The sequence below is a fragment of the Agelaius tricolor genome, unplaced genomic scaffold (genome assembly GCF_023055355.1).
Source record: "Agelaius tricolor isolate 1412-34295 unplaced genomic scaffold, bAgeTri1.0.p SCAF_11, whole genome shotgun sequence".
NCBI lineage: Eukaryota > Metazoa > Chordata > Aves > Passeriformes > Icteridae > Agelaius > Agelaius tricolor.
The window spans coordinates 1,434,446-1,455,253 of NW_027269271.1; the positions used below are offsets into that span (position 1 = coordinate 1,434,446).

Consider the following 20,808-nt stretch of genomic DNA (forward strand, 5'->3'; position numbering starts at 1 on the left):
CCTTTGAAAATTACATCTCAAAACAACTAAATTTAAAAAGCCAACATTTCTAACACAAATCCTTCTGTTTGCTATTTGAAATTTCTTAACTGCTGAAGTGAACAAAGGTGCTGATTTTCTTTACAGTAAAAAGTGAAATAAATCACAATTTATCAACTTCTATAGTCCACCAACTATGTATGAACCAACAGACTTCAAGACTTTCTAATTACAACTCTGACATGGCTGCTGAAATTAATGCAGGTCCGAAAGCCATCCTGCAGCCAGGATTTCAAACTCTCTAATGTGAATTCATGCTTGAACAGCAGACTAGAAAACTAGAGTTGCATCTCTCAACATTGAAATTAATCCACTGGCTCCTAACCAAAGGCAGCCAGTGAGCAGGCTGCTTTTCTCAACTCTAAAAAAGAGTTTTGCATTGGGGCACTGCACTGCAAGTTCTGACATCAGTTAGGACACTGCCTGAAAGAGCAGCTCCATTCTCCTCCTAACCACACCAAAGAAGAACACAGAAGTTGTCAGAGATTTACAGAACAGATACATTACTCCAACAAGATAGCTGAACATGACATTCCTTCTTTCATATGGAATTATCCTGAAAAAAGCCTGAACTTTTTCACTAAATCAAGTCCTGGTGAAACAGCAGACTAAGAACACAGCAACAAAACAAAAAAAAAAATCAACGTGCCCACCTATTGATCATTAAGCTAAAATCCCCTTCCACTAACAAAGGACCTGGAGGCAGGAACAGATTATCAGCCCTCAAGGCACTCTAACCAAGAAACAAAAACTGCTTTCCTGATAGGAACCCAAGCTATACAACTAAAACCTGCTGCCAGAACTTCACTGTCCAAGGAGCAAAAGCAAAGCAAAGCTGTCTGGAGACAGTTCCTGAGGCTCACAGCTCACCTGATCAAACCCACATGGCCAGGAAGATTGTTTTGTTTTCAATTTTGCTAAGTGTAAACACAGCAACCGAGTTTTCAAGATGTGCTTTTGTCTCCAAACCCCAAAATGTCATGACATGAACCAAAGTTGCTTCAGGACTGTCCAGACACAGTAACACAAGCACCAGCAGCAGATTTGTAAATGATTGTGTAAAAGAGAGGTGCCTGGGCTCCCACTCCTCAACCAGCTGTGAGACAAGCCAGAGCTTCAGGATGATTTCTTTTTTTAAGCAAACTATCTGAACAATCTACTGTAGTAAAACACCAGAGTGTGGCTGTTCCATTTGCAATATTTGCAGTTTGCTGTTCAAGCTGGCTATCAGTTCTCAAACAGTGACTCACCAAGTTCAAAGAGGGCCAAAGTTTAAGAAGGTTGGAACTTACCATGCAGAAATACATTCTATTAATATTTGTATTCTGTTGGATGTCATCTCTTAAAGGAAGTTTGAAAAGAAAGCAAACAGGAGATGCTGGAACTAAGTACGGTTCAGGTAATCAGTACAAAAAATGCTATCAAAGGCATAATCAATGCAAAAATAACAGGGTTCATTTGGTTTAACTTAACACTACTCCTGATAGACTCAGAGAAAGGTTTCAAGAATAAGGCACCGTAATCTTCCAGAGGAGAGTGCAAGACCTCAGCCTGAAACTGGAAATGCAGGGATTCCTCCGGTAAAAGCACAGAGACAACAACACACATGTAACTCTGACCCTCGGTGTGTGGGGTGAGCCCACACCTGCCCCCGCCGGGTGACCACTGCCGCTCCTGGCAGCGGGAATGGCCCTCCCGAGCGCTGTCACCTTCGGGAATGGCCCTCCCGAGCGCTGTCACCTTCGGGAATGGCCCTCCCGAGCGCTGTCACCTTCCCCAGGGTGCCACTACCGGGGAACCCATCCCGGGCAGCCCGGGGGCAGGGCTCACCATCCCCAGGGTGTCAGGCAGGGCACGGGAACCCATCCCAGGCGTCACTGAACGGGAATGGGAACCCATCCCGGGCAGCCCGGGGGCAGCGCTCACCTTCCAGGGTGTCAGGGCACGGGAACCCATCCCGGGCAGCGCTCACCATCCCCAGGGTGTCACTGAACGGGAACGGGAACCCATCCCGGCAGCCCAGGGGCAGCGCTCACCATCCCCAGGGTGTCACTGAACGGGAACCCATCCCAGGCAGCGCTCACCTTCCCGAGGGTGTCAGGGCACGGGAACCCATCCCAGGCAGCGCTCAGCTTCCCCCGGTGTCACTGCACAGGAACCCATCCCAGGCAGCGCTCACCTTCCCCAGGTGTCACTGCACAGGAACCCATCCCAGGCAGTGCTCACCCTCCCCAGGGTGTCAGGGCACGGGAACCCATCCCAGGCAGTGCTCACCTTCCCCAGGGTGTCACTGCCCGAGAACCCATCCCGGGCACCGCTCACCGTCCCGAGCTGCCCGGGGAGGCCGCTGGGTTCCTCCCGCTGGAAGCTCTCAGAACGCACCCGGACGCGCTCCCGTGTCACCTGCCCCAGGTGTGCCTGCCCGGCCTGGGGGCTGCACCGGACCCTCTCCACAGCTCCCTTCACACTCTCCCGGCCCTGCGACTGCCGCACCCCCCGGCTCTCCGCAGCCCGCCCAGGGAGCGCTCCCAGCGCGGCGGAGAGGCCGGCACTCACCAGAGCAGGGCGCAGAGCAGGAGGCAGGAGCCCAGCGCAAGGGGCCGGCGGGGCGGCTCCCTCATGGTCTGGCCGGTGTGGCTGGCGCGGCCGGGCCGAGGCGGCGCATCCTCCTCCCGCGGGCAGCGGCGGCGGCGGCGGCGGCGCTGAGGGGGATCGGCCGTTGTTGCGCACGGCCCCTCCCCGCGCGCGCGGCCGTTACTGCCCGCCGGGCCGGGCCCCCCGCCCCGCCCCTTCCACAGCCTCACGCGCTGAGCTGGAAGGATGCGCGTCACCCGCTGCGCGCCGCCAGCCAATAGGCTGAGCGCCCCGAGGGCTGGCCCCGCCTCCCCGCCCCGCCGATTGGGCAGCGGCCTCGCCTCTACCCGCCCCTCCAAGGACCCCGCTCTGTGAGGTGTCTGCGGCAAACAAGCCGTTAAAGGGAAATCGCCATAGTGATAAACGACTGCTGGCGGTCAAACCACCGGCTGCGAGGCGTCTGATGCGCGCCGCTGCCTCCGTTTCCAGGGGCGTTTCAAGCACCAGCGCGCCCACGTGACATCTCTTAATTATTTGATTTTTATTTTGATCAGGCTTCCCTGCAGGCTGCCGAGCGCTGAGGCCCGCAGCGGGATAGCCGCGCGGGGGCTGCCGGGAGTTGTAGTTCCGGGCTGGGTAGGGCCGACGCTCGGGTCTGCGGCCGCCATTTTCCGCCGCCCTGAGGGGTCCGTGAGCGGCAGCGGGGCCCGGCTTCACTGCGGGCTCGTGGGCGCGCCCGAGATGTGTCAGCGCATATTCCTATCCATCGTGGGAGCGGGGGGCGAGCGGGGAGCGCTCCTGGAGTGCAGGCCGGGTGGCATGTGGGACAGAAGCGAGGAGCCTCCGCCGCACCGGGACGGTAGCAGAGCACCCCGGCTGTTACCAAACACGTTCCGTGGGTAACCCGGCCCAAACCTGCCCCTCCGCAGCGCTGGTCTCCACCCCGAGGCAGGAAAACCTTCCCTGCGGCTCACTCCTGCCAAAAACACCCTCAGGATTGGGGCTCTCCGTGAGACGAGCGGGGGGAGCAGCACGGCCCGGCCCGGCCCGGGAGCCCTGCAGGGAGCAGGGGGTGAGGCAGGAGCGAGCCACGCTGGAAATGTGCACATGGCAGGACTCTGACCGGGGAAAGCCAGCTCAGCCCGCAGGGAGCGGTGAATCACGGCCATCCCGGCAGCAGCAGGTCACAGCTGCTGTTTGCCCAGAGCAGCTCCAGCCTCATGACCCGGCCCTTATGGAGCTGTGGGATGCCGTGAATGGAGTCAGTCAGTTCTTTCCCTGATTTTTCACCCTGTAACTTTGTGCTTTCGCTAACACCTGGCACTCCCTGCCCCTCTGAAGTTCCCAGAGCAGCGCGGTCCCAGCGCTGCTGTTCTGTTCGAGCCGGCTCCGGGAGCGCCTCTCCCCGCCGGGCTGGGGGCGCCTCGGGGCGTTTGCCCATCCCAACACACAGCCTTCCCCACAAAGTACCCGATGGGCACGGCCAGGAGCACAGCGTCCATCCATGAAGCGCTGGAAATTCAAACACCTGCTGATGTGGCTGCTGGAAGAGCTGGTAAACATTCATTAACCTGTTGCTGAGCACTGCCAGCTCTCGGCCTCAGCGCTGCCACAGGGTATGGCTGGGCCTGTCTCCATTCCAGGGACAGGAATTCCTGCAGCCTCCCCCACTACTGGAGAAGGCTCTGAAGCCACACTGGCTCAGCCCATGGGGCTGCTCCCTCCTGGCACAGCTCCCACACGCTGTGATCCCGTTAGGAGTGAGCCCAGCTTGGACCAAACCCAGCCAAAGAGCTGACACAGGGGACACATCATTTCAGGGGAAGCTTTACAGAGCTGGGATCCTGGAGGAAAAGCCCCCTTAAGTCAGTCCCTGAGAAGAGCCTGGATCAGCCAGGCAGGGTCCTGATGTCCCCACCTCTGCCATACCCAAATACCAGTGCTTGCTAAGCTTGTTTCCCAACAACTGATGAGCAATTCAAGAGTCAAAAAATGACAGATTACCCAATCTCCTAACTAGAGCCCCTAATTAACCCAAAACCCAGTTGCCCATGGGGTTACCAGGGAGCAAATATTTGTATGGAATTCTCACAAAGTGCTGTACGTTTGTAGCAGGGGTTTTTTGTTTGTTTGTTTGTTTTGGTTTTTTTGCTTGCTCTTGGCCAGATTTTTTATGGAAAACCTCAGGAGGAGGTGAGCTGGTGCAGTTCCTGTGACATCCTGGGCTGAATTGGAGCTCACCCTGCATCCCCTGGGCAGGGAACATCACTCTGCTGACCAGGAATAAACCTGGGCTGTGGAGTTTGGCACCCTGGGCAGGGAAAGCTGGAGGAGGCCACCAAGGGACACCCTGGAAGCAGCAGGAAAGAGGAGGTGGTGCTGTTTTAGCTGCACAGTGATGGGGCAGTGCTTGTCCACTGCACCCCAGCTTTCCAACAGGCTGGCTGTAGTGTCCCCCAGAGATTTGGGCATTTCAGGACTGCTGGAGAGACACCTGACCCTGGGCTACACCCTGGCCTCTGCCTTTCAGCACTTTGCAGCATTTGTTTACTGCAGTGGCAAAGCCTTCTCTGCCATTCATCCCTATCTGCTCTTTACAAAGGCTTCTTGTTTTCCCAAGTGTTGCCTTTTTTTTTTCTCTTTTTTTTTCACGTGTGATTTAATTCACACAAACTCCTTCCTCTTCTGACTATTGATCTTGGCTCCTTACTGGTTAAAATAAACTAAATCTTTCATAAGCAGGTTCTGACAACACAACTTTTGTTCCTTCCAGACACAATTTCCTGTTTAATTTCCTGACTGTTTCTTACTTGGTCAAGGAAAAGCTGTAAATTGCAAGATTGCTCCAGAGACCTTCCTCTGACTTCAGATGAACTGTTAACCACTTACAGGAGAGAATCCAGCAAACCAGCACAAAACTTGTAAAAAAACCTCAATTTCTTTTATGTCTTCGGCCATTTGCACCGAAAGGAAGGCTGTGCAAAAAATAAAGGTTGGAATAATTTTCCTTGGGAAATCAAACGGGAGCAACTCCCCCTCCAGCTGAGCAGGTAATTGCTCTTTCATCACTCAGCACAATGCCTGTGACACACGGGCCGTGCCTCTGTGCTCCCAGATGGGGACGTGGGCTCTGGTTCCACTCCCACACTCCCTGAATCCCGGGAGAGTCCAGCGGTCACAGCGACCGCCGGATCCAGCGCCACATTCCGGGCTCACCCGGGACATTCCCGCAGGCGGGGTCACCTGAGCGCTCAGGGTTAATTAACGTGCTCAGCGTTAATGAACGTGGGCTGGCGCCGGGCAGCCTTGGCGAGCAGGGACACGGTGACACCCGGCTGGGGCTGCCTGACCTGCAGCAGCCGAGATCGGCAGCCACAGCCCCAAAGAGCCCGGAATTGTGGCACGGGTCCCAGAGCAGGATGGAGCCAGGAGCACCTGTGACAGCCCCGGGGCACAGCCAGGGCCAGGTCTCCTCTCTAGTGGGGATTTAGTGGGGTTTTAGCTCAAAACCTGGAGGTCAAAACTTCATGTAAGATGAAGAAAATGAATTGAGGTGAGAATGTCACTTTTGAAAATGTTTGTAGTTTGGTTTCTCATGTCATGTGGCTAAAATTTAACTTTGCCTAGAAATAGGAGATAAAATGATTGCTCCAGCAGGGATGCCCAGGTAGGGTTCAGCTGCAGCATCTCCTGGCCCTGCTGCAGAGCCACAGAGCCTCTGCATGCCAGCAAACACTCTGTGCTACAGCCAGTGCTTGGGAATGGCTGGGACACAGCTGCCTGGGGAAGGAATCCACCTTATGCTGCTGGCAGCTGTGTTCCAGGCACAGCTTGGGCAGCACCTTGGCAATGCTGTGACACCAGTGCAGAGCCTTGGTGCTGGAGAGCACAAACGGGCTCAGCCACTGGGGAGCTTCTCTTGCCATCTGATGGGGCTGATGGAATGGGGAAGGTCCACAGGCTGCTGACAGCTGGGACACAGAGAATCCAAATTAAGTCTTGCTCTCGTGATGGAAATGTGGTGTGGGCCTGGGGCCTTGCAGAGGGGTGAACCCACCATGGTGGGTGTCTGGGTGCCCCTGGTGCTTCCCAACACCTGCTGTCTGAGCCCCCCTGGGAAAAGAAAAATCAGATTTCACTGCAGAAACCGAGAAGCAGCAAAACTTCACAAGGAAAGTGTGAAGCTTTTTTAGCCTTCATTTCTGAGAGGACAGCGTGGGCTGAAGCTTCCCCTTCCCTCTTCTCACTCTGCCCCAGGGGTGGGAGGAAGGGCTGGGAAAGCACCTGGTGCAGCCCAGGGCTGGGTTCCTCTATGGCCCTGGGCAAGTCAAGGCCACAGTGGGGGATGTCCAGGCACCTGCTCCAGCAGGGCAGGGCAGGGCTTCCGTGGCTCTCTCAGCACAAACCCAGACCTGAGACCCACCCCCCGGGCTGAGGGGGGGTCAGAGCCCGGGGCAGCAGTGCCAGGAGCACGGCAGGGTGGCACAGCCCACTCAGGAGCACCAGCACCTCTGCTGGGGATGAGGGACCCAAAGGGCTCACCAGGCACACACAGGGAACCCCACAGGCTCAGCTGCCTCCTTTCCCTTTCTGCCCACTGCTGAAATAAACTGAATTCCCACCTGGCTCCATCCCCTCCCTGCCAGATATTTAAAAATAGGCAGGGGGGTAGGGGGTGGTGGCAGCAGGAGTGTCACTGCTCAGGGACTGGTGCTGCAGGGGAACAGGCACACCAGGCACCCCTCCCTGTGCTTTGTGGCAGGGAGAAGCACTGAGGGGTGAAACAAACACCCCTCAGCCCTTACTGAGCACATGGCTCCTGCTTGGAGCTCCAGGAAGAGGGCAGGGAGGGCTCCTGGTGTGGACATCTCCTGGGAAATCTCTGTGTTCCCAGACTGAGGCCATGCTGTGCTTGAACAAAAGCTTCTTTACTTCTTTACTGGGCAAATGGGAAGGGGAGCATAGGGGAGGATCCTCTCTCAGCACACCAGGCTGCAACAGGCAGTTGCAACCTCTTTTTGACCTGTGCACAGCAAGTTTTTCCCCAGCTACACTTCTAGAAAAACCAACAGTGTTTGCATGCACGGTTTCATCCAATATCCCCCTCTCCATTTATAGAACAAAAATGTCTCCATGGCAGACACTAAAACCTTGTCAGAAACTCTGTGTCCCTTCACACTCCGTGTCCCAGAGCTGCAAGGGGAGGGAAGCGGCTGCTGTAGGAGGCTCAGGGTGGGCAGAGTTGGTGCTGGGCAGCTGCTGTGGGGCTCCAGCCACCACCCCTGGGGGGACACTGCTCTTACCCTCTGGGCAGGTGGGTTTTGCAGTGTTCTGCCACCTGCAGCTCTTGATGCCTTTCCACCAGCTGTGGAAGAGCTGGGTCAGCAGTTCACATCCATCCCTACACTACACATTTAGGGCTAAACAAGGGGGAACAGAGTGAGAAACCACTTGGCAAAGCTTTGTTTGGAGCCCCAGCCCTGCTGTGCCAGGTCTTGGAGACACTCTGTGCACCATAAGACCCTCCTTGTTCCCAAATCTCAGTTTTCACCTTCCATCTTCCATGACAACCCCTGCTCAGGTCCCACAGGCAGTTTTAGTATTTTATCTCTAAGGTCTGGTTTCCTCCCTGCATCTCTGTGCTAGAGATGTGCCACATACAGCTGAAGGTTGAGCTGAGCTTACCTGAGCAGCTGAAGTTTGGACTCATCCCACCCTGGAGCACCCTGCAACTGCCAGAGGACATTGCTGGTGTCATTTTTGGCTGTAGTTTCCTAGGGGTTTTCTTTTTCTAAAGCAGATTAAAAAACAAAAACATCTTTACTAGGTGTCAGCTTGACCCTGATGAGCTCCCCTGCAAAACAGGCCCTGCTGCCCTCCTGCCCTGGAGCTGCCAGGCCCTGGGCTGGGCTGGGCTGGCTTGTCCCTTTCTCCAGAGCCCACAGTGGGTGCTGGGGAGGCTGTTTTGCCAGAGGGCTGCAGGGATCCGTGCTGACCGGCAGGGAATGCCAGGAGCGAGGCAGCTCAGTTTCACAGCCCCCCACGTGCTGTGCTGTGTGTTCCAGAGGTCACATCCCTGCAGGCACGTGTCTTTCCACATCTCATCTCTCCTGCCCCAGATCCTCAGCCTTCCCGTCCTTCTCCCCCTGCAACAGGCTCAGCAAATCCCAAACCTTGCCCTGGCAGATGCCAGTCCAGTGTGGGCTTCTCAGACCCAATCCCATTTTCCTGGATTGCTCTGCCAGCTCTGAGCAGGGTTTCTCCAGCAGCCTTGGTACCTCCTCAGCTCAGGAAATGTGACCTGCACACAGGAAAGGGAGAGCCTGGGAGAGCTGGAGCAGCACCATGGGCAGGCCCTGCAGGGCTCCCAGCCCTGTCTGCCCCAGTATCCCCCCAAGGCTCTGGGCTGCTGTCAGCCCAGTCCCTGCTGGGGACTGAATCCAAACAATCCTTACATAGGTGACTGCAGGAGAGCAGGCACAGCCCGTGCCATGGGGCCTTTTAAGGCAGGAGACATTTCTGGGCATGGAAAAATGCAGCAGCTGGAGCTGTGCCAACCTCCCCCCTCCCTGAGCAACATTCCTGTGGAGGGAGGGTTTGGCTCCAGGGTCAAAGGGGAAGGCTGGGGGATGGCTTGGCAGAGAAAGGAGGCCCAGGGATCTATAGCTGTTCCCTGTCATTCCTGTGGGGTGACACAGGGGAAGAGCCTGTCTGGGGGACAGGGAGAGGCACAGGACCCATCCTCCTCCATGCAGGCTCAGGCTGGCTCAGCCCCTCAGCAGAGTGTGCTGCTGAGTTATTTGGAAGCCTCTTTCTGCAGCACAAGTGATGGTCCTGTCCTGAGGGGAATCAGACACACCTGGAGGCAGCCCCCAGCCGGGGGGGGGAGCAGTGCCTGCCATACTTTGATATTCAAATGTTTCCAGTGGAGGTCCAGATCAATCCCAGCTATTTCAGTCCCAGCCTGTCACCTTTTCCACCTTCCCTCCAGACAACCCCAGCAGTGAATTCCAACATTCAGAGGAGGCAGACTCTAAACAAATCTGCAGTGGGGTCCCTTTGCAGAGGGCAGGGCAGAGCCAAGCCCCAGCACACACAGAGTTTGTAGGGCCATGGCACCCAGCTCCTCATCCCTGCATCTCAGCAGAGGGGCTCAGAGCCCTTGCCACCCCACAGCCTCTCCAGAGGCCAGTGGCACTTGGGGACACCGAACTGTGAGGTGAGGGAGGTCTTGTGGCACAGAACCCAGAGTGGGAATTTCGATGCTCACAAAGAACTTTTGTATTCTTGACCTTAGCTATTGCTTATCCTGCCAGGAGAGCTCCCAGGAGGGCTGGGGGGTGACTCCATGGCACAAGGTCCCCTCTGAGCAGCAGGGCTGGCTGGTCACGGTGACGTGGCAGGTCCCATGGCAGGTCCTGCCAGGACAGCTGTGCAGGCAGGAGAGTCACTGCCCCTGCCAGTCACTGTCCCTGACAGTCACTGCCCTGGACAGTCACTGCCCCTGCCAGTCACTGCCCTGCGGCAAAGTCTGGGCCACCTGGGCAGCGCTGAGCTGTCCTTTGCACCGTGGGCGGTGCCACCACACGTGGCAGTCACAAGCTGTCCCCTCCCAGGGACATGGTGCCAGCACAGCAGTGGCAGCTGCTTCGTCACTGGGGTCCCCCAAGCACCAGGTGGGTGCCAGGTCCTGTGGGTCTTGGCCCTGGGCTGGCATTGCCAGGGGTGCAGAGCCAATGCCAGAGAGATCCCCTTGCCCAGGTGGGCACCCGTGGGGGGCTCCAGCTGCTGTGCTGGATCTCCCCAAGGGTTTGGTTTTGCTGGCATCACCCAACATGGCTCAGGAGCACTCTGAGTCACTGACCAGCCCCAGCTTCCCACCCTCCCTGCCCCCAAAGGCACTCTGCTGGCCCACAGCAGAGACTTGAAAGGGCACACAGAGTACCCATCACCTCTGTTCTCTCCACTGGGGTTTCTGCATGGACCTGACCACATGGAAGCAGCCTCATGCTCCAGCCCCATGCTCTTCTTGGTCCCTAAAGCATCACAGATGTGCAGAGAGCCCAGGGCCAGGTGACAGCAAACCTGCTGGCACCACCCACAGTGAGAGCACAGCATTGCCCTGCACCTGCCCACAGGGAATGGCTCTCTGCCCTCCCAGCTTTCCTCTTGCATGCCCCAGCTTTACTCCATGACTCTGGGAGAAGGACATTTCGTTCAAAATCTCAAGTTCCCAGGCCCTGGGCACCGAAGCAATGCCAGCAATCCCAGGAGCTGGCAGCACTCCCTGTCCCTGTGGGCGCTGCCTTGTGCACATGTAGGCACGTGCATGGCTCTGTGCAAAGCTGGGGCTGGGGGCTTTCAGGGAGGGCAGCTGAAGCTGAATCCAGCTCCATCCTGGCTTGGAGCCTGCTGGCATTGCCCCTTGGCAGGGGGTACCTGCACAGGGTGAGCAGCTGCTTCTGCCCTGCCAAGCAAGTGCAGTGACACAGGGCTGGGAGGTGGCACTTGTGAGGTGTCACTGTGGCGTGGCCAGCCTGAGGCCCCCCCAAAGGCACAGCAGCAGTGTGGGTGTTTCCTGCTGCTCTCACGTATCTCAGGAGGTGGGATCTGTCTGGGGAGTCTCCTGTGGCAGGCTCTGGGTGAAAACAACTGACAGCTCTTCGCCTGTTGCCGCTGGGAGAGCGGGGCCATGAGGGCCCCTTCCCACAGCACAAACCAGGCCCTGTTTGGGGCTGCCTTGCCCTGGGCCGAGGCCTCTCGGGTGAGGCCAATGAAGCAGCTCCTCAGCAGCAAACACCTCTCTGGGGCTGGGAAGGCTCTGACCTGAGCACAAGCAAACACAGACTTAGGGAAAACACCTCTGGCCTCTGTGAAACCTCCCTTAATGTGCCCCTGTCCCCTTGCTGCACATGCTGAGTCCCTTTGTGGACATGGGCAGCACAGGAGATGGATGTCCCTGCAGAGCTGCCCCTCTCCTGCCCTGCTCTTCTCCTCCTGCTCCTCTCTCGGGCAGGACAGGACTGAGCTGTGAGCAGGCAGGAGCTGCAGGGGAAGGGAGCCCTGTGGCATCACACCCACATTCCTGAGCTGCCTGCTGGAGCCTGGTTTGGCCAGAAAAGCAGGTGCCTGGCTGGACCGGGACAGGGAGTGGGGCTTGCAGCATGGGCTGGGGTCACGCTCCCAGCAGCAAGGCTGGGCACGCACCGGGATGTCCAAGCACAGAGAGGCGCCCTGGCTAAATCCCATCGGCCGCTGTGCCCTCCTCGGCCGGCTGCAGGGATTCTGCCCTCCGCCACGGTGTGGGAGCAGGGCAGGGGCATCCCTCCTACCCGCTGGGCCGGCTTGCGGGGCCAGGCAGGAGAGAGACCGCCCCGAGCACGCTGCAGTGGGACACGGACTTGAGGCTCTCGGGATGAGGGACACGGGCACGGAGCTGCGCTGTGCCCTGAACCCAGCCCAGCTGAAGCTCACACGGAGCGGGGAGCGCAGCCGGGGGGAGGCGACCCTTCTGAGGCGGGGCGGTGCCCGCCCGGGGTTTGGCCCGTGGCCCACGGCTTCAGCCCGTGTCCCGGGGCTCCGGCCTGTGTCCAGGGGCTCCGGCCCGTGGCCCAGGGCTTCAGCCCGTGTCCCGGGGTTCGGCCCGTGTCCGGGGGCTCCTGCCCGTGTCCAGGGGCTCCGGCCGGCAGGTGGCGGCCGTGAGCGCCCCGGCGTCCCTTGCGCCACCTCCGGCAGCGGCGGCGGGGCCGGGGCCGGGGCCGCGGAGTCCCCGCCGTGCCGGGGCCATGGAGCCGGTGCCCGGGCGGCGGTGGCAGAAGGTGCTGTACGAGCGCCAGCCTTTCCCCGATAACTACGTGGACCAGCGGTTCCTGGAGGAGCTGCGGAAGAACGTGCACGCCCGGCAGTACCGGTACCAGGCCGTGGTCTTCCAGTCGGGAGCGGTGGTGCAGCAGCTGTGCAGCGTCTGCGTCTTCGTGCTCACCTGGTGGTACATGGACGCCGGGCTGCTGAGCCCGCAGGGCCTTTTCGGAGCGGCGCTGGTCTCCTCCCTGCTCGGCTACGTCCTGTTCGACGCCGTGGACGGCGGGGCCGGGCGCTGGGCGAGCGGGCGGACGCGCTGGGCTGACCTCAAGAGCACGCTGGTGTTCGCCGCCTTCACCTACGGCTTCTCGCCGGTGCTGAAGACGCTGACCGAGTCCATCAGCACGGACACCATCTACGCCATGTCGGCCCTCATGCTCCTGGGGCACCTCATCTTCTTCGACTACGGCGCCAACGCCGCCATCGTGTCCAGCACGCTGTCCCTCAACATGGCCATCTTCGCCTCGGTGTGCCTGGCCTCGCGCCTGCCGCGCTCCCTGCACGCCTTCGTCATGGTGACCTTCGCCATGCAGATGTTCGCCCTGTGGCCCATGCTGCAGAAGAAGCTGAAGGCGCGGACGCCGCGCTGCTACGTGGCCGTCACGGTGCTCTTTGCGCTGGCGGCGCTGGCGGCGCTGGCCACCGTGTCCAGCGTGGGCGCCGTGCTCTTCGCCTCCCTGCTGCTCGCCATCTCCTGCCTCTGCCCCTACTGCCTCATCCGCCTCCAGCTGCTCAAGGACAACATCCACGGGCCGTGGGACGAGGCTGAGATCAAGGAGGACCTCTCCAGGTTCCTCATGTAGCCGTGGGGGACCCTCTGCTGTGAGCAGTGGAAAGTCCTGGCTGGGGGACAGCCCTGTGGGGGAGGACACCTGAGCCAATAAAGTCTCACACGGCAACAAGGACCAACCACTCTTGTGTTCCCCCAGGATCCGCTTCTAGCCCTGACTTGCCAGGCTGTGGTGGAGGAAGAAGCTGAGCCCTGCAGGGCTAAGAGCAGGGGAGGGGTTGGCTCCAGCCATGCAGCCCCAGATGGGTACAGGGGATGTGTCCCATGGAGTGTCAGCCCCACACTGGGGTACAGGGGATGTGTCCCACAGAGTGTCAGCCCCTCACTGGGGTACAGGGGATGTGTCCCATGGAGTGTCAGCCCCAGGACCCTCAGGGGGTGCTGGGGACTGGGCACTGCCCGGGAGGGCTGCAGGGCAGGGCCTGGTGAGGTCGCTGGGGCAGGGGTGCTGATGGAGCTGCAGGGCCACTGCACCGCGGCCCTGGTGGGTGCCAGAATAGCCTCCCACCACCGCCAGACACCACGTTACCCTAAATCCCTTGGGAGAGGGGGCGATGAGAGGGCATCACGCCCTCCTCTCACCCCTAACCCCTTTCCAGAGGCAGTTCTGGCCTTGCTGCAGGGCCAGACCCCGAGGCACAGGGATGGAGCTCAGCGCAGCCCCCAAGGGCGCACACCCCGCTGCTGGGGGGATGCCAGGGGCCGGGAGCTCCCACCCGCCCCCGTCTGTCCGGCGTCCGTCTGTCCGGCAGCGCTCCCACACAACAGAGGGCGCTCCTGGCAAGCGAGTCCCGCTGGAGGCCGGGCCGGGCCGGGCAGTCGCGGTGCCGGCGCCTCCCCTGTCCCCGTCCCTGTCCCCGTCCCTGTCCCCGTGCCCGTCCCTCGGGCAGCCAGGCGGGCAGAGCCCTCCGGAGGGGCACCCCGGAGCCAAGGGATGCCCACACCTGCCCCAGCCCCATCTCCCAGGGCTGCATTTGGCACCGCCCCGGTGTTGATGGAATTTCTCTTTCGGAAAAGCTGCAGGAGTGCAGCTTCTGCTCGATTTTCCCGTCCCAGCGAGCCGGAGCTTTTCAGGCGCTCCTTTCTCGGAAATGAGCAACCCCCGGCGGAGTCCCCAACACCTCCAGTGCTTTGTTACTGCTCTTGCCAAGTGTTAAATGTTGCTGCTGTCGTCGTGGTAACGACTACATCTCATTTTGCTTTTAATTAAAACCTGTAGAAGTCTGGAGCCCGTGCTCAGGTCTCGCGGGGAGCACAGCTCGCCAGATGCTCAGAGTCAAGATGACATTTTTTAGCTCTTTTTTCACAGAAGGGTTCCCAGAAAGCTGCTCAGTGACCCCAATGTCCCATCTGACACTGGGCTAATGCCACTGAAACGCTGCCATCCCAAACAGATTCACAGAACCCATTGCTACAGGGGCAAGGCTGGAATGTAAATCAGAACTAAACCAAATCTCATCTCCTTGGCCCCTGGCTGTCACAGAGAGGTTGCAAGGAAGCAGAATTTCTGTTGCACCCACTCTCCAGGGGGAAATACTTCCCCACAAAGCACCTTCCCAAATTCACACAGTCAGAAGCAGCCGTGGGTTTGGAAAACTGCAGGCACTGACCACTCAAACACTTCAGGTGGTGGAGCTGGGCACAAGCTGCCACCTTGCCCTCAGCCCCAGCAGGGACCTGTGAAGATCTGGGGACCCACAGCAGGCTCCATCCCCCAGCTCCAGGGGACGCAGAATGTCCCACCCAGCCCTGCCTGCTGCCCACAGCCCCAGATCTCTCTGCTCTGCCCCATCCTTCCCTTCACCTCCTTAGAGCCAACCACAGAATTCTAGGATTAGATTGGAACAGCCTCAGTCCTTGCCCAGAGACCCCCTGGGAAAGGCTCAGCTCCCCTCAGCTGCCCACAGAGACACCCTGCCCACCCTAACCTGGGAAATGGAAACCAAATCCACAGCCTGGATGCACAAAGGGACCTGAAGGAAGGAGGAATGCAGAAGAGAGCCAGGGAGAGGAGAGGAGGAGACACAAAGGGCAGACAGGGTTTCCCTGGGACTTCCCTGACCTTCTCCTGAGGACACGTGCTCTGCAGGGCTGTTGCTATTTAAGCTGCTGTATAAACGGCCATTATTGGTGTGTCTGCATGCCTGAGGTCAGAATATCCTCTACAGAGCAGGATTTGGCCATAACTCTGCACTGACTCAGTAAAGCTGGATGCCCTTTGGGCATTTTCTCCCTGAGCAAACCCCCCCTGAGACCCAAGAAGTTGGTCCTGGCTGTTGATGCAACAAACACTTCATCAACCAACCCTAAGGGGTTAAATGTTCTTTTGCATTCCAAATTTCTTTCCCTTAAGGTTCAGTCCACTGAGATCAGTCCTTGCATGGGATTTTCTTTTGATTTGAAGCTGGCCAAATGTGAGTAGCTGTGAGGTGGCTGGGGATCAGCCTTGCTCCTGGGGGAGCTGCTGACACGTGCCAGCTGGAACCTCCATCCATCTCCAGCTTTGCTGCAGGGAAAGGCCAGGGGCAGCCACCCACACCGCGCTCTCAGGGGCCACGTCCCTCCCACGAGGGGGCCTGGAGCTGGGGAGCCTGTGGAGAACAAAGCCTGGCTCTTTGATCAGGAAAGCAAACCAGGATTTTGGTCCTAACCCATCCACTGCCCTGTAATGTCACCCTTGTCCTCCTGCCCCTGGCCACAGCAGCAGGGCAGGCTGCAGGCAGCACACACGAGGTGAAACAGCTTCAGGGAGCCTCCCTGTGAGCTCATGTTGAAGAGTGTGCCAGGGTTTCCCAGCACACCAGCTCCTGTGCCTTTCTACTGAAGATTTTAGAAATGGCTGCCACAAACCCATGGAATCTGGAGTCCAATTTTCAATTTTTTTTACTAAATATTTCTTAAGAAGGTAAAGATTTGCGTGGAGGATTTCCCACCATAAAATGCCCCAAGAAACCAGTTTGTGCCTTCCACCCCAATGTGTGGAGGCCAGCAGGCAGCTGGGAGCTCAGCAGCAGCTCCTGGCTGGGTGCTGTGGCCAGGCCATTGAGATAAAATATCATCCACCTTTAATCTGTTGTTGCTGCTGTGCTGTAGCTCAGAGGGACTGCAGGGAGAGCTTCCCCCAGTGCAGAACAGATTTTTGAACAACCTGGAGAAAAAGCAGTTTGTAAAGTTCAGTCCATCCCCCTTCCCTTTGACCTGAGGCATGGGCAGAACCTCCTCAAGAGCTCCCCAGTACCAACACTGTTGCTTCTGCAGTAGTCCTGAGATGCACAATTCCTGAACTCTGCTGAGGGGTTTCTGCCTCAGCACCTGGTGGGTTCCACAGGTGAGAGCTGCAGCCACCCTCAGCTCCTCCATTCTTGGGACAGTTGTTTTGCTGGAACTGTAGATCCAGTTGTTTTCCAGTTGTTTTCCTGCAGCTGTAGGTCTCCCTTTCTCCCTGTCTCAGGGTGCTGGGAAGCACCTGGGCCAGTCCCAGCAATTCCCAGTTTAGCCCATGCAGTTCAAAGGCATTGAGCAGGGTTTGGGGTTTTCCCCCACTTTTTACTACACCATTGCTGCTTCTCTGTTCTACTCTACCAAGAGACCAAGTCTAAGTGAGAAGAAGGAGAAATGTCTGTAAGTCCACACCTTTCTGGGCTTATATTTTGAGCAATCTCGGTGTCTGCTATTTACCGGCTCATGCAGGTGCTTCAGCAGCTCCCTGGATATTTTAGAGGTCAGCAGGACCTAAATCAGCTGCAACAAGAGGAACTGCCCAAATTCAGCAAAGCTGCATCAGACCAGGCTGGAAAACAAGCTCAGGCTGGCTCGACCTGGCCCCTTCTGCACACACTGAGTGATCTCATCCCCTCCTCTGCCCATCCTGAGCAGCAGCCCTGCAGCTCCCTCTCACCATCACCTCGCCTCTGCTTTGGGCCCCAAAACACCAAGGTGGAGTCCAGTGCCCTGTGGTGCCCCCTGACTCACCTGCATGGTTTGTGATACCCCCTTGGCTTTCCTGTGAGGAAAACAGCCACTTAAACCCATCAGTTTCCCCCCTTCTCAGACTGACCCTTCACAGACTTCTCTGGCACCCAAAACAAGCACATCATCTAAATCCCAGATTTTCTCTTTCCCACAGGGATGGACACATTTGGAATCCCAGAGGTGGCTCCTTACAGCTGCTTGAGCTCAGATGCTCCAGTGAGGTTGGCTTGCAAGGAATCCAGAGGCTCAGCTTGAAAAAAATGGTCAGAACAGCTGCAGTTTATTTATAATTGTGCAGATTAATCAGTCTAGGGACTGTCTGGAATCTGCTGCAATCTTCTCCTTCGAGTTTCCGCTCAGCCAGGTGCTGCTGCTGCTGCACTGGACATGTTTTGGAACTCTGCTGCCTGTTCTTCCTGCTCATGCTAAGCCAAAGCCATTTGTATGGAGCAATCCTGGTGCTGAATGCATTCACCAGTGCTGGAACTCCAGCAGAATGTCCATCCCTCCCTCCACAACCTTGGAGGGTGGGAGGCTCCACAGAGCCCAGGGTAAGAATGTCTCCATGTGGGAAGAGGGAGTAGACCCTTCAACAGAAACAAAGGACACACTCCTTTTGTAGTCAGAATTTTATTTTCTTTACATCCAGGCTTATCATTGACATCTGAAAATAAAATCTTTCATTTACAAATAGGCTAGTGCAAATTAAAGGTAATTTTGGATTAAAAAAAAAAGACACTGCATGTAACACAAAAGAAATGTGTGTGTGTTAGGATGATCTTCCTGGAACAGCTGGTGGAGGTCGCCTAGGAAAAAATCAAAAAATAACCCAAAAATCACAGGGAGAGGGGGAGATTTAAAACAAAAGGCCAAGATACAATAAAATGACTCATATAGAAAATTATCTTAATAAAATGGGTTAAGAGAAAAAGGCACAGAACATGCATATTAAGGAAAAGAGCAAGAGCAAGATTAGAATCAGCTGGCTCTCAGCACAGCCTGGCTTTCATCCTCACCCCTCCCTTCTGACCTGCCAGTGCCAGAGAAGCAGAACAATCCCATCCCAGGTGTGGAGGTCACTGATCACAGCCTTTCTAATTTTCTTGCAGCAAATTCTACCCTGGCCAAGAGCTTTTCCCCAGGCAGCCTTAAAATCCTCACCATTATCTGCTTCAAACACTGCTCTTGAGTAGAACTTCTGTGAGGCTCTGGTGAAATGAGGAATGATCAAACTGGATGGCCCTGGGGTGACAGGAGGGGACATTTCTGGGAAAGAACAGAACAAGGCTGGAGAGCCCTGGGGCAGTGAGGGCACAGAGCACAGAGCCCTGAGCTCTCCTGGTACCCAGCACAGAGCACTGAGCACCCCCTGGTACCCAGCACAGGGCACGGAGCACTCCCTGGTACCCAGCACTGAGCTCCCCTGGTACCCAGCCCTGAGCTGCCCCTGGTACCCAGCACTGAGCACCCCCTGGTACCCAGCACAGAGCACTGAGCTCCCCTGGTACCCAGCCCAGGGCACTGAGCTCCCCTGGTACCCAGCACTGAGCTCCCCTGGTACCCAGCACAGGGCACTGAGCTCTCCTGGTACCCAGCACAGGGCACTGAGCTCTCCTGGTACCCAGCCCAGGGCATTGAGTTCCCTGGTACCCAGCACAGAGCCCTGAGCTCCCCCTGGTACCCAGCACTGAGCTCCCCCTGGTACCCAGGGCACTGAGCTCCCCTGGTACCCAGCCCAGGGCACTGAACTGCCCCTGGCCAACATTCCTGGCTCCAGGCTCGTGCAGGGGGCCCTGAGGGGCTGCAGCAGAGGGGACACATGGGACACTGCTGTTCCCTCAGGGGGAGGGCACAAACTGCCTCAGCCACGGCCATTAAAGACCAATAAAAAAATCTCCAAATCTTACAGGAAACAGCAGAGATGTTCCTGCTGTGCTCATCCCACCTTTTGCTCCCTCTTTTCCCAAAACCGAAGGACCCCCTTAGGCACTGTGGGGTTCCCAGAGGAAGCTGTTGTGTTCTTTGTGCCCCACAGACCATCTCCAAGCACTGATTGCAGACACTTGGCTGATCCTGATCTGCAGGAGGAACTGAGTAATCAGGACATCTGCACATTTGTACACAATCTTTAGGGGGAAATCCCTTTCAGGCATATTTTAACTCCAGCTCCTGCTTTGGAGGACTGTGTCTGGCCTTCTGCTCAGCTCTGAAACTCCTCTGAACGTGCTTTCCCCAGCAATGCAGTGAAGCCCAGGTACTGCTTGTAAAACATTCATCCATTTCCCAGCAGAACATCTCTGCAGCACTCCGAGCCCCTTGCAGGGGAGCAGGCTGAATGCTTCCCAATGGGTCCCCCTCCCCTTTAATGACATCTCCAGTGCTCTCAGCACAGCAGCACCTCCAATAAATCCTCCCTGCAGTCCCCACCGAGGCACTGTGGAATGCTGAGATGATGGTGCAAGAGACAGACGACACCACTCATACACATCCAGAAAGTAATAAGAAAAGCCCATCAAGAATGACAGTTTATTTTGGGTTCAGAAATGCAGCATAACATTTTTACAGCAGGTGTATGTGATGCTCAGTGATGACCACGGTTTCGGGAATCCACTCGCTGTGCTCAAAGGTCAACACCAGGAACCATTTACAGATTACGAAACCAAAGGCAGATGTTTTGGCTCACATCAAGTACGGCATTAACATACAGAGCAAAAACAAAAAAATCAGAAAGAAATTAAGCGTTTGCTTCTTACAAAAAAGAAGTCATGGTTTAGCCTGTCCTGGAAAAGTAAAGAGACAGCAGTAAAGCAAACGGCCGGCAAGGCGGGACAAATCATAGATCAAGCAAGAGTGGAGGGCTGTCGGGACGGGAGGAGGAGCCGTCGGCATCAGCTCGCCTGCGGACAAAGCAAGAGGAAAGACAGGCAGAGTAACATTCATTTACACAAGGGAGCTGCTCTGCCCCAGCCTGGGAGCAGGGCAGTGCCACAGCAGGAGGAGCTGGGCCAGGAGGGCACCGGGAGGCTCCCTGGTGGCACAGGGACAAAGCAGGTCTGCTCTCAGCTCGGGAGGGTTGGGCTGTTTTAGGACAGAACTAGTCAGGAATGTCAATATGCTGTACACATCATGGTTAGTGGAGCTCTCTCAACAGGGAGGATAATATTTTCTATGTTATACTTGAACACGAAGTGCCATAACCTATAATGTATCTTCTTTAATATAATAAATAATCTACTTTTAGGAGGCTTACTCAGAAAGTGCAAGAAGATCAGCAATAAAATAAACACACATTAACTATGTACATAAAGCCTTTTTGTTGAACATACAATCTTTTTAACCCTAGCACAAGATCCCTTGAGACCCCAGGCCCAGAGCTGTTCACAGCACACACAAGCTCTTCAGCTGCTGGTCAGCCCCAGCGGGGTGAGGTGGAAATGTTCCCTGGGCAGAGATCCAGGCTCAGCCTAAATGCAGTGTCAGATGAGCACCCTCCTGAAACTTAGCAACTACACCACCCAGATCTTTGTGCACCTCACCTAAGATCAGAAACTCTGGTGTTGCTTCATTATTGC

The 20,808-nt window shown here is 56.8% G+C and overlaps 3 protein-coding genes across 6 annotated transcripts in view; 1 reads left to right on the top strand and 2 right to left on the bottom strand.

Annotated features, from left to right (window-relative positions):
- SUCO (SUN domain containing ossification factor) overlaps positions 1–2,843 on the bottom strand; it is a 40,121-nt gene extending 37,278 nt beyond the window's left edge. For 3 of the 4 annotated variants that reach the window (XM_071435728.1, XM_071435726.1, XM_071435725.1), the window contains exon 1: positions 2,596–2,843. In XM_071435728.1, coding sequence (XP_071291829.1) covers positions 2,596–2,660 — 65 coding nt within the window. In that variant the 5' untranslated portion in view covers positions 2,661–2,843. Of the gene's footprint in view, positions 1–2,313; positions 2,394–2,595 lie in introns of those variants that run through there. The other variant, XM_071435727.1, reaches the window with a different exon arrangement.
- Positions 2,844–12,238: 9,395 nt separating this feature from the next.
- PIGC (phosphatidylinositol glycan anchor biosynthesis class C) lies at positions 12,239–13,377 on the top strand. The gene has a single exon (XM_071435606.1). It carries the CDS (start codon positions 12,399–12,401, stop codon positions 13,275–13,277), a length of 879 nt encoding a protein of 292 aa, XP_071291707.1. The 5' UTR covers positions 12,239–12,398; the 3' UTR covers positions 13,278–13,377.
- A 6,355-nt stretch (positions 13,378–19,732) lies between these two features.
- The window catches only part of DNM3 (dynamin 3), a 171,758-nt gene continuing 170,682 nt past the window's right edge, over positions 19,733–20,808 (bottom strand). Inside the window, exon 22 of the mRNA XM_071435756.1 lies at positions 19,733–20,133. Coding sequence (XP_071291857.1) covers positions 20,070–20,133 — 64 coding nt within the window. The 3' untranslated portion in view covers positions 19,733–20,069. The remainder of the gene's footprint in view (positions 20,134–20,808) is intronic.

Coding starts and splice junctions, on each gene's coding strand:
- PIGC (XM_071435606.1), top strand. CDS start 12,399: ATGGAGCCGGTGCCCGGGCGGCGGTGGCAGAAGGTGCTGTACGAGCGC.